The sequence below is a fragment of the Oryza glaberrima genome, chromosome 2, assembly GCF_000147395.1.
Source record: "Oryza glaberrima chromosome 2, OglaRS2, whole genome shotgun sequence".
Classification (NCBI taxonomy): Eukaryota; Viridiplantae; Streptophyta; class Magnoliopsida; order Poales; family Poaceae; genus Oryza; species Oryza glaberrima.
Genome location: NC_068327.1, coordinates 24978958 through 24988008, shown reverse-complemented (window position 1 = coordinate 24988008; position 9051 = coordinate 24978958). Strand labels below are relative to the sequence as shown.

Below are 9051 nucleotides of genomic sequence, written 5' to 3'. Positions count from 1 at the left end.
ACATGTTAGTGGCTAGCATTTTCTTTCTCCTCTCTCTCCCCTCTCCCCTCTCCCCTATCTTCTCCTCTCTTCACAGGGTGACGGCCGACGGGAACCATTGCTCTCCCTTCACGGATCGGAAACAAGGACGATATCCTTGGGCCACGACCAACTCCAACCATGATTTACAAAACTATGTGGTTATCATGGTTATCATGTACGGTAACAAAAATCACGATATACCTCGCGTAACTGCACGGTTTTCAAGATAACCGCGCTGTTACCGCTATAACTGTCAAACCGTGGGGTGGCGGTAACCCCACCTAAAACGGTTTGGTGAGACCTAACTCCGACATGGCGGGCACTAGCTTTCCTTTCCCAAAGGTAGGCATGCAGGCAGCAGCAACATGCATTCACTTCCCTGTCAAGTCCATAACAGTGGTGGCCAACCGCTTGCATGAATGAATTCACTAGGAGTAGCTAGGTCGACACCAAGGTTTACAAAATCATGCAATTATCACGGTTAACACGTGTAGTAATCTTTTTAGTTTTTAAAACCACAGTATACCTCACAGTAACTGCACGGTTTTCGTAATAACTGTCAGACGATCGTGGGGGTGACGGTAACCCCATCCAAAACGGTTTAATGAACCCTGGTCGAAACACTCTCATAGACAAGACAAGAAGAACTTCTTGAGCTTGGTTGGGTTTACCAGAGGATCTCTTGTGCTTGTGCTACTGCAACACAGGTGATAGCTAGCATCTAATCTACTCCTTCCGTCCTAGAATATAAGAAGTTTTAGAGTTGGACACAATTATTAAGAAAGTAGGTAGAAGTGAATGGTGAAGGGTTGTGATTGCAGGAGTAGTGGAGGTAGGTGGGAAAAGTGAATGGTGGAGCGTTGTGATTGGTTGGAAAGAGAATGTTGATGGAGAAGTTGTTATATTTTGGGACAAATCCTAAGGGCTAAAAGTTGTTATATTTTGGGACGGAGGGAGTAGCAAACTACTACCAGCTGCTTCTGCTGTTGAGCACTCATCCGTCACCGCCATCTACGTCCTCTTCTAGCTCCTCTCCCGTCGTTCGCCACGCTCCGTCACTTTTCCCCGCTAGCCACCGCCCGTCGTGCCGTCCTTCCAAGAGGACATCTGGCGGTGGCCGCTTGATTGGGGAGGAGACGTGGGTCTCATTGGTTTTTTTTCTATTTTAATTGAATAGTTACTTGCAGGTTCCATGTTTTTTTATAGCTTTAAGTACCACGTCAACATCATGTAAGCGCCATGTCATCTGAAATCACCATTCAAACCGTCTTAGAATTTTATTTGTACTGGTTTTAAAAGTTGATGGATGCGTCATATATGGTATTACGATTTATGGACGAATTTCAGACTCAGTGATGATCAGGGAAGTAAACTTATTCCCAGATAGATCATGAAGATAGTGCGGATCGGGCGTAGGACGTTCCGGGCTTCCAGCCCACAATCGTGCGGATTGCTGCTAGTGTTGGCTACGTCGCGGCGCCATTTTCCGTTCAGCTCACTTTTGCCTCTCTTCTAGTACAACAGTAGTATTCAGCTCACTTTCTTTCATGAATCAGGATGCCTGGGAAAATGAAATGCCAACGGCAATCAGAACCTTGTTGAGCGTACATTGCATTATATCTTAATCTGAAAATTGTTTGCATCAGAAACTGATAAGTAGCCCGCGGCGCCACTCCAAAGTCCATAGCGCCGTCGCCGGTTCGAAGCCCGTGGCTACACGGATTAATTGGAGCAAATTACACACACGATTTCGAGGCCCAATCGACATAGGAGTAGGAGTATCCATCAACGTGATTTTGACTGCAGACCAGTTCCCCAGCATCTCACATTTCACATGTCTGAATCAGAGCACCTTATCTTTCGTCATTTTCTGGGTACGGATGGTAAAAGGCGACCGACAGGAGCGCTGTTTGCCGTCCATCCATCTCCGATGCCGACCCTGCCACCGTCATCTGACGACGTTTTCCCAGGGCGTTCACAGTGCGTTTGCAATAACAATGGGCGTTCACAGTGCGTTGAGCGTACAGTGTGTTTCCTTTCCTACATGTCGCCTTTGCCGTCGCCTCAACCACACCGACCAGCGTCACATCCAGCAAGCAAAGTCCGTGCGTGTGGGCGTGGCTGACACCACGACGCAGGAGCAGGCGCTGCACAGGTTGGTTTCTAGAGGGTCGCCTCGCCCCGCCGTGCCGTGTCGAGGCGAGCCGTCCATCTCCGCCGCACCATCCAAACACCATCCGAAAGCGGTACAGTTCGCGCGTCCCGTCTCCCACCTAAAGCCACCTGCTCTGCTTGCCACTGACTCCGTACTACGAGTGCCCAGTTGCCACCACTGCGCACAAGCACACGCGCACGCGGCGAGGCTGCTTGCTATCTCTTCCGGCCTTCCCTCTGCTCTGCTCCCCCTTGCCGGTTCGGGCTCTCGGTTCTTGCATTGCACCGCCGTCCACGGAGATGGTCGCTGCGGCGGAGTGGTGGGAGGCCACCATCGCGGCGTACACGGGGCTGTCTCCCGCGGCGTTCTTCACGGCCGTGGCGGTGGCCGCCGCGCTGTACGTCGCGGTGTCCGGTCTCCTCACGCGGCGGCCGCCGCCGCTGCCTAGGAGACAGGAGGAGGCGAGGGCGTCGCAGCCGCTGCCGCCACCGGTGCAGCTCGGGGAGGTGACGGAGGAGGAGCTGAGGGTCTACGACGGGTCCGACCCCAACAAGCCGCTGCTCATGGCCATCAAGGGCCAAATCTACGATGTCACGCAGAGCAGGTAGGCTTCCTTCATTTCTTGGGTACCGTAAAAATTCGATCGAAACTTTCTTTTCTTGGATCATGGCACTACCTATGACCATTGCAAATCACTAGCTCTAGCTGCAAAATGTTCGTCCATATTTCATCTTTCATCTCCGTTTTGCAGGATGTTCTATGGACCTGGTGGCCCATACGCACTGTTTGCAGGCAGAGATGCTAGTAGAGCTTTGGCGAAGATGTCCTTCGAGCTGGATGATTTAACCGGCGACGTTTCTGGCTTAGGCCCCATTGAGCTCGAGGCTCTACACGAATGGGAGGGCAAATTCATGAGCAAGTACGTGAAGGTTGGAACAATCAAGAAGATCATCCCGGTGTCAGAGGGAGATGCTGCAACTCTGCCAACTCATGGTGGGACATCTGATAGAGGCATCGATGTAGGCACAATAGAGAGCAACCGTGTGCCAGAACCAGAGGAAAATGGAGCTACAAGTCATGCAGATGCAGTGGAAAAATCAGATGCTGATGTGAGCACACACAGCCACGAGGATGTTGTAGAGAAGTCGGATGAGCTGCTGGAATCAGGTGTGGATACTAGAAGCACCCATGAAGATGCAGTGGGGAAGCCAAAGGAAGAAACAGAAGATGCAGATGTTCAGAAAACGATCAGCACTGAAGTTGCAGGTGAGGGAAAGGGAGCACCTGATGAAGATGAGAGGAACACTTGCAGTCTGGAAGACGCAATTGAGAAGCCAAAGGAAACGGCATACATTGATGTGAAGGATACAAGCGGCCATGAAGTTGCTGGAGAACCAAAGGAAGCACCAGATGTGGATGGGAACAATACAAGCAGCAATCAAGATGCAGTGGATGAGCCGAAGGAAGCGTCACATGAAGCGAAGGAAGCGTAGAGTTGAGGCTATTGCTGTGATAATATCTGCAGGTAGTTAGCATAATACAGTGTTGAATCAACAGAGAACCAGCAGGTGAGCTCTGTTGGGTTGAATCTTTGTGTAGTGTGGAAATACCACTATAATGCAATAAGAATGTAATAAGCTTGCGCTGGTCCCACTATATTTGCATTTCGGTGCAGTTATGCCAGTTAACTCTTCCTAGCTGGACATGTTTTGATCGGCATTTCTGTACTCTCTTCCCATTGGTGAATGCAGGGCAAAATTGATCCTTGGGGACCTATGTGAGTTTAAAGTAGACGGTAGTAGATGAGTTTGGTTGAGTGCTTGATTGTGTTATTGTGTAGGACATGAGTAATCATCAGGATCGAAACATTAGCAGGACCAAGCTATAGCATTAGCTCCCATAAAGACACTATATGCACATGCAACAAGTTTCAGCAGTGAGTTCAACATCTCAAGGGCAACACTTCGTACAATTAACTTTTACCAAATTCATGTTCAAATTTCATGCTTCTATGCTAGTATCCATGGGAAGCCTAACAAACACTTTCACATCAAGCCAGATATGTGGGCAAAGAAAAAAAAATGTTTCAGATAGCAAACATGCTTAAGTATCAACTTACACGTGTGACTGATCTACTTTTGGATTCACAGGTTTGTTTCTGTACTAGGATTTACGAAACTAGAGGTATCAGGATGACCTATGTACATTGCCAATGAGAGAACTTGCAAGCGCTGACAAGTTTTTCCTAAGTATCAACAATTGTTTCCTAATTACCCGCATTGGTACATTGCATGCAATGCTACAGACAGTAACAAAGGTCATACAATACACATTTGTATGATGGAAGATGAAAGAAAACATACATTTCAGCTGCTCATCATGCCCTTGAATGTGATCCCAAGAGGAGAGATTCAAGATTCTGCACAAATAACAGAAACAGGAGAGTAGTATCAACCTTAAACAATGTTTTGATTCAATGGTCTGGCGTTACCGAGTATAAGAACAAAATTATCTACCTTAACTGATTGACAAACTTCTTCAAGCTTATGGAGCAAGATACTGTCACTTTCAGGAATTCTGCCCTTGGATTCCTGGAAATTATGCCTGGAGGAGGCTGTCACCTGAACATAGAATCATTTAATGTTATGCAATGAACACACACCTGAACCATTTGACTGTTTTTCTCACTACACCAAACCTTCTGACTTAGAATATATATGTGCAGTACCTGAAAAGGCTACCAAACCTCATTTTCTCATGTTCTAGAACCAAACAAGAGCTAGAATAAAAGTGAAAGTATAAAACATAAACATAACCCAACTTAGCAACCATGGTACAAGGTTAGTATACGTCCTTGGGGATGAAACCAAGCAAAACAAATGATAGATGACCAAAAGACCCACCCAAAAGGAGTAATGAAAATCAAGAGACAAACACAAGTTTTTGGTTGAACTGAAACACTACCTTCGCATTAGGAGAGTCAAGTCTATCGATTGGTGTAACATCAGAAGGGCCTTCTCCAGAGTATATTCTGTACTTCCAACTTTGGTGTTCTTGGATTCTCTTGGAAGCTTCTCTGATTATAACCTTCAAAAAATAATGAACAGAAACTGCCAACAATCAGCAAAGGAATGTACAACATTTCCTGACTGATGAAACCCCCAGCATTGATATATAGTTTCCACCATAAAAGAGTAATGGATATTGGATGGTGTAACAGGTTCATTTTAACATTTATATCTATATTTTTTATAAAAGAAAATGTATCAACAAAAAAAAAACTTCATATGGTCAGTTGCTAGCAACTACAGATTACAATTAATTACCGTCTTTAGAAGATCTGGATTGTGAACACCATGAAATTGTAGTTCATCCAATGGAGCAGGTTTCCCCGAGGCTATGCTTTCTACTTTAAATGTATATAAGCTATAAACAGATTGCAGACAACCTGCATGATTGCAATCATTTTGTAAATTCAAAAGCACAAAGGCGTAAGGGTAATAAAAAAAAGGTCTTTGGAACAAATTTTAGGATGTAAACTCTATGAACTATGAAGGGAAGATATTTTCGCAAGGTGTAGATGATCGAAAACTATTACAGTGCACTTCATCAATGAGACAATGAATACAACTAACAGTAGCAGGATTCATATATATTTATCAATAATAGATACATCAAAGTATAAAATCATTTCTACAGAACAAGCAGGAGAATTGCAATTTTACAATTGGTAGGGGATTGAATATAGCAAAACAACAGGAATTAGCGTTAAACAAGGAGTTGTCTGTAAGCAATCGATTTAAGTTTCACTTAAGTATTTAAGTAATCTAACCTTGCTCTATTATAACATCAACTACCAATTGAAGAGGTACTTCTATCTCTTTCTTGACAATGCCCATGAACGGTATATATGAAGGCCTACTAGCCTGCAAAATGAAATTGCACGCATTCAGCACTGAAATGACAATTAAGCTCGCAGCGAAGATAAGCAAACCAATACGGCATGGTTAACCCTACCTTGTACACTATCTTATTCTCAGTAACATAGAGTTTGCGGGACAAGATATCCTTCTTCAGCACATATCTTTTGTACGGCAGGTAGAGAAGCATGAGCAGGCCAACCCCCCATGCCAGAACAAGCAGAAGTGATATCACGGCCCATATGATCGTGTCATACTGCAGATAGTTGGGCATCAGCTCCTGAAACGAGGCTCGGTACAGCACCTTGGAGGAAGCTTCGGCCTCCTCGCCGCTCTCTGCTTCATCGGGTACCACATTTCCTACCAAACGTTCGCCCGAATCACTTCTATGATGCAACGTCACCGCGCGGCCACTCAGCATACCTAACTAGCCTATCAATCGACTGAAGCAATAACGAACAGAACCGATTAACCAAGGAGTCCAACTACTTAATTGCTCCAGCACAAGCAAAAATTCAATTCATGGCGGATTAATTTTGGATTCCTCCATTAGACACCGTAGGCAAAGTTTCCGCCTGGTGTTGGGGTGGGGAAATGGAATCACCTGAAGCCGGGTAGGAGATGAACTCGGAGTCGGCGCTGGGCCAGCGGTGGTGGGAGCTCGGGCGAAACCTCCGCCACGGATGCTGGAAGCGGCGGTCGTCTCGGCGAGGATCTCCTCCTCCGTCTTCGTCCAAACCTCCAAAATTCTCCTCGACGACTCCTCCCCGTCTCTCTCTCCCCCTCTCGGCTCAATCGGAGAAGATTCAGGTATGGGCCTTATACGGGCCGGCCCGTTTAGTACGCTTAAACGGGCCGAATGCGGGTCAGCCCCGGCGCCCGCGTGCGTGAGAGGTGACCGTGTCGAGGCTGGAGACGCAGGATCCCACGGCCGCCGGCCGCGTGCATTGGTCGCCGGCTCGCCGCCGCGCGACGGCACGGTGAGAACCCGGAGCCACAGCCCGCACGCTGTGAGACATTTTTTGGAGAGCCAGCGGCCGGCCGCCAGAGTGTTGCTGTGTCGTGCGCACGGTCGGCATGGAAAGCCTTCGGATAGCTTTTGTCCCATCAAACCGGAGGTAGTTTTCAGGCAGTGCACCTGGGGAAAAAAGGTTCAAGGACTTTCCTCCCGTGTCCGTTGTAGCATGTGTAGGGGACAGACGTGTAGGTTGTGTTCTCGACTTCTCGTCTTGTACCCAACAAATTTGCTTATAATTGCACCTTTTTTTTAATTTGGTTGAGTGATCTGCATTCTAATTTCTCCGGGACAAATAGAAATCGTTGAGGGTCAGTGTGTCGGTCAAACAAATTTCAATGGAGATCATGAATTCATGATAGCCTTCGCTGAAATACTAAGCCCCTGTTTAGTTCCCACACATAAATTTTATACCCTGTCACATCAAACGTTTGAACACATGTATGAAGTATTAAATATATGCTAAAATAATAACTAACTACACAGATTGCGACTAATTTGCGAGAGGGATCTACTACACATAATTGCTCCATGATTTGATAATGTGGTGCTACAGTAAGCATTTGCTAATGATGGATTAATTAGGCTTAATAAATCCGTCTCGTTGTTTATTGATGGATTCTATAATTAGTTTTTTTTATTAGTGCCTGAACACCACATGCGACACTCTATATAATACCCGATGTGACACGCCAAAACTTTACGTCCCTAGATATAAACACCCCCTAAGGTTGTGTTCTTACCCCAAGTTTCCCAATCCATCTCCCTCGTTTTCCGCACGCACGCTTTTTCAAACTGCTAAATGGTGCGTTTTTTGCTAAAAGTTTCTATACAAAAGTTGCTTAAAAATCATATTGATCCATTTTTAAAAATATAGCTAATACTTAATTAATCACGAGCTAATGAACCGTTCCGTTTTCTGTGCGCACTGTTTCGGTTGGAAACACGCTGGACCGAACACAGCCAAAGAGGAACTCCAATTCACCCACTGTATAAGCCAAATTTGGTAAGTTCAGACAAATTCGCATCTCCAACAAACTTGGCAATAGGATAGCTAAGCCATCTGACAGGCCAAACTCGTCTGCTTACTAGTTTAACTTCGCCAGCCAAATTTGGCTTGCCAATCATGGGCCCACACTGGTATCCCCTTCTTTATCTCTCTCATCCCTATGCTGAGCAAACAGATAGACCTCGCAACACTGACCAGATCGAGCGACTCCGTCATTGCACGCCCCTGCTGATTCTCCGCCCCCACCAGTTCTTTGCCCCTCCCCGCACCATCGCTAGTCCTCCGCCACTCCTTGCGCCGCCGCTGGTCCTCTGCCCTTGTCAGTTGTCATGAGTGGCTCCTCCTTGGGCTGACCTCCATCATCTCTGTGCCAGCTCCGTTGTCACCATCACCGCCTAGAAACCAGCCGCAGTCGTTGTCAGCACCTCTATTCGGACCATTGTCGTCGACCGTGTCTCGCTGATGAGGTAAGGGGTAAGGTAGAGGGCGTGGGGTGGGTGGGGTGGAGAAAGATATAGAGGGAAAAATGAAGAAGAAGTATAGACATTGATACATGGGATCTACTATTAGATTGGAGAAGGTAATAGAGAGATTGTTTGAGTAAAAGACAAGCTGATTAAATGGATATTTGGAGAGTCAAATTTAGAGATGTAGGTGAGAGGGGTACATCAATTGTCCTTTTATCTTTTCATTCTTCTGTTGTGACATTTCCAAACTCCAAATCCACTTATTCTTTTTTTTCAAAAACAAACAAAAATCCAGGGATTAATCCAGATTGTTTGGAAGATTAAGGGCTTATTTGGTTTCTTGCCAAAAAAATCAACCTTAACAATCTTTAGCAATACTAAATTTAGCATATTCGAGCATTACCAAATTTTAATGGCGTTGGGATATGTTTGGTTTTATGCCTTAATAGATTTTAGTAGAGTTT

The 9051-nt window shown here is 45.9% G+C and overlaps 2 protein-coding genes across 5 annotated transcripts; one reads left to right on the top strand and one right to left on the bottom strand.

Annotated features, from left to right (window-relative positions):
- Positions 1 to 1330: 1330 nt before the first annotated feature.
- Positions 1331 to 7204, bottom strand: LOC127764358 (uncharacterized). 4 transcript variants are annotated; one of them, XM_052289234.1, is made up of 7 exons: positions 6701 to 7204; positions 6009 to 6102; positions 5503 to 5624; positions 5141 to 5263; positions 4693 to 4797; positions 4540 to 4595; positions 1331 to 1582 (listed from the first exon to the last, which is right to left on the bottom strand). In XM_052289234.1, the coding sequence occupies exons 1-6, from the start codon at positions 7202 to 7204 to the stop codon at positions 4554 to 4556; spliced, it is 990 nt and encodes a 329-aa protein (XP_052145194.1). In that variant the 3' UTR covers positions 1331 to 1582; positions 4540 to 4553. The 4 variants fall into 4 exon arrangements, with proteins under 4 accessions (XP_052145194.1, XP_052145193.1, XP_052145195.1 ...); XM_052289233.1 differs by lacking the exon at positions 1331 to 1582 and adding an exon at positions 3808 to 3949; XM_052289235.1 differs by lacking the exon at positions 1331 to 1582 and adding an exon at positions 6194 to 6539 and having other exon boundaries at positions 4241 to 4595; positions 6701 to 6842.
- LOC127764357 (membrane steroid-binding protein 1-like) lies at positions 2240 to 3950 on the top strand. The gene is made up of 2 exons (XM_052289230.1): positions 2240 to 2780; positions 2928 to 3950. Exons 1-2 carry the CDS (start codon positions 2476 to 2478, stop codon positions 3667 to 3669), a joined length of 1047 nt encoding a protein of 348 aa, XP_052145190.1. The 5' UTR covers positions 2240 to 2475; the 3' UTR covers positions 3670 to 3950.
- Positions 7205 to 9051: the final 1847 nt, after the last annotated feature.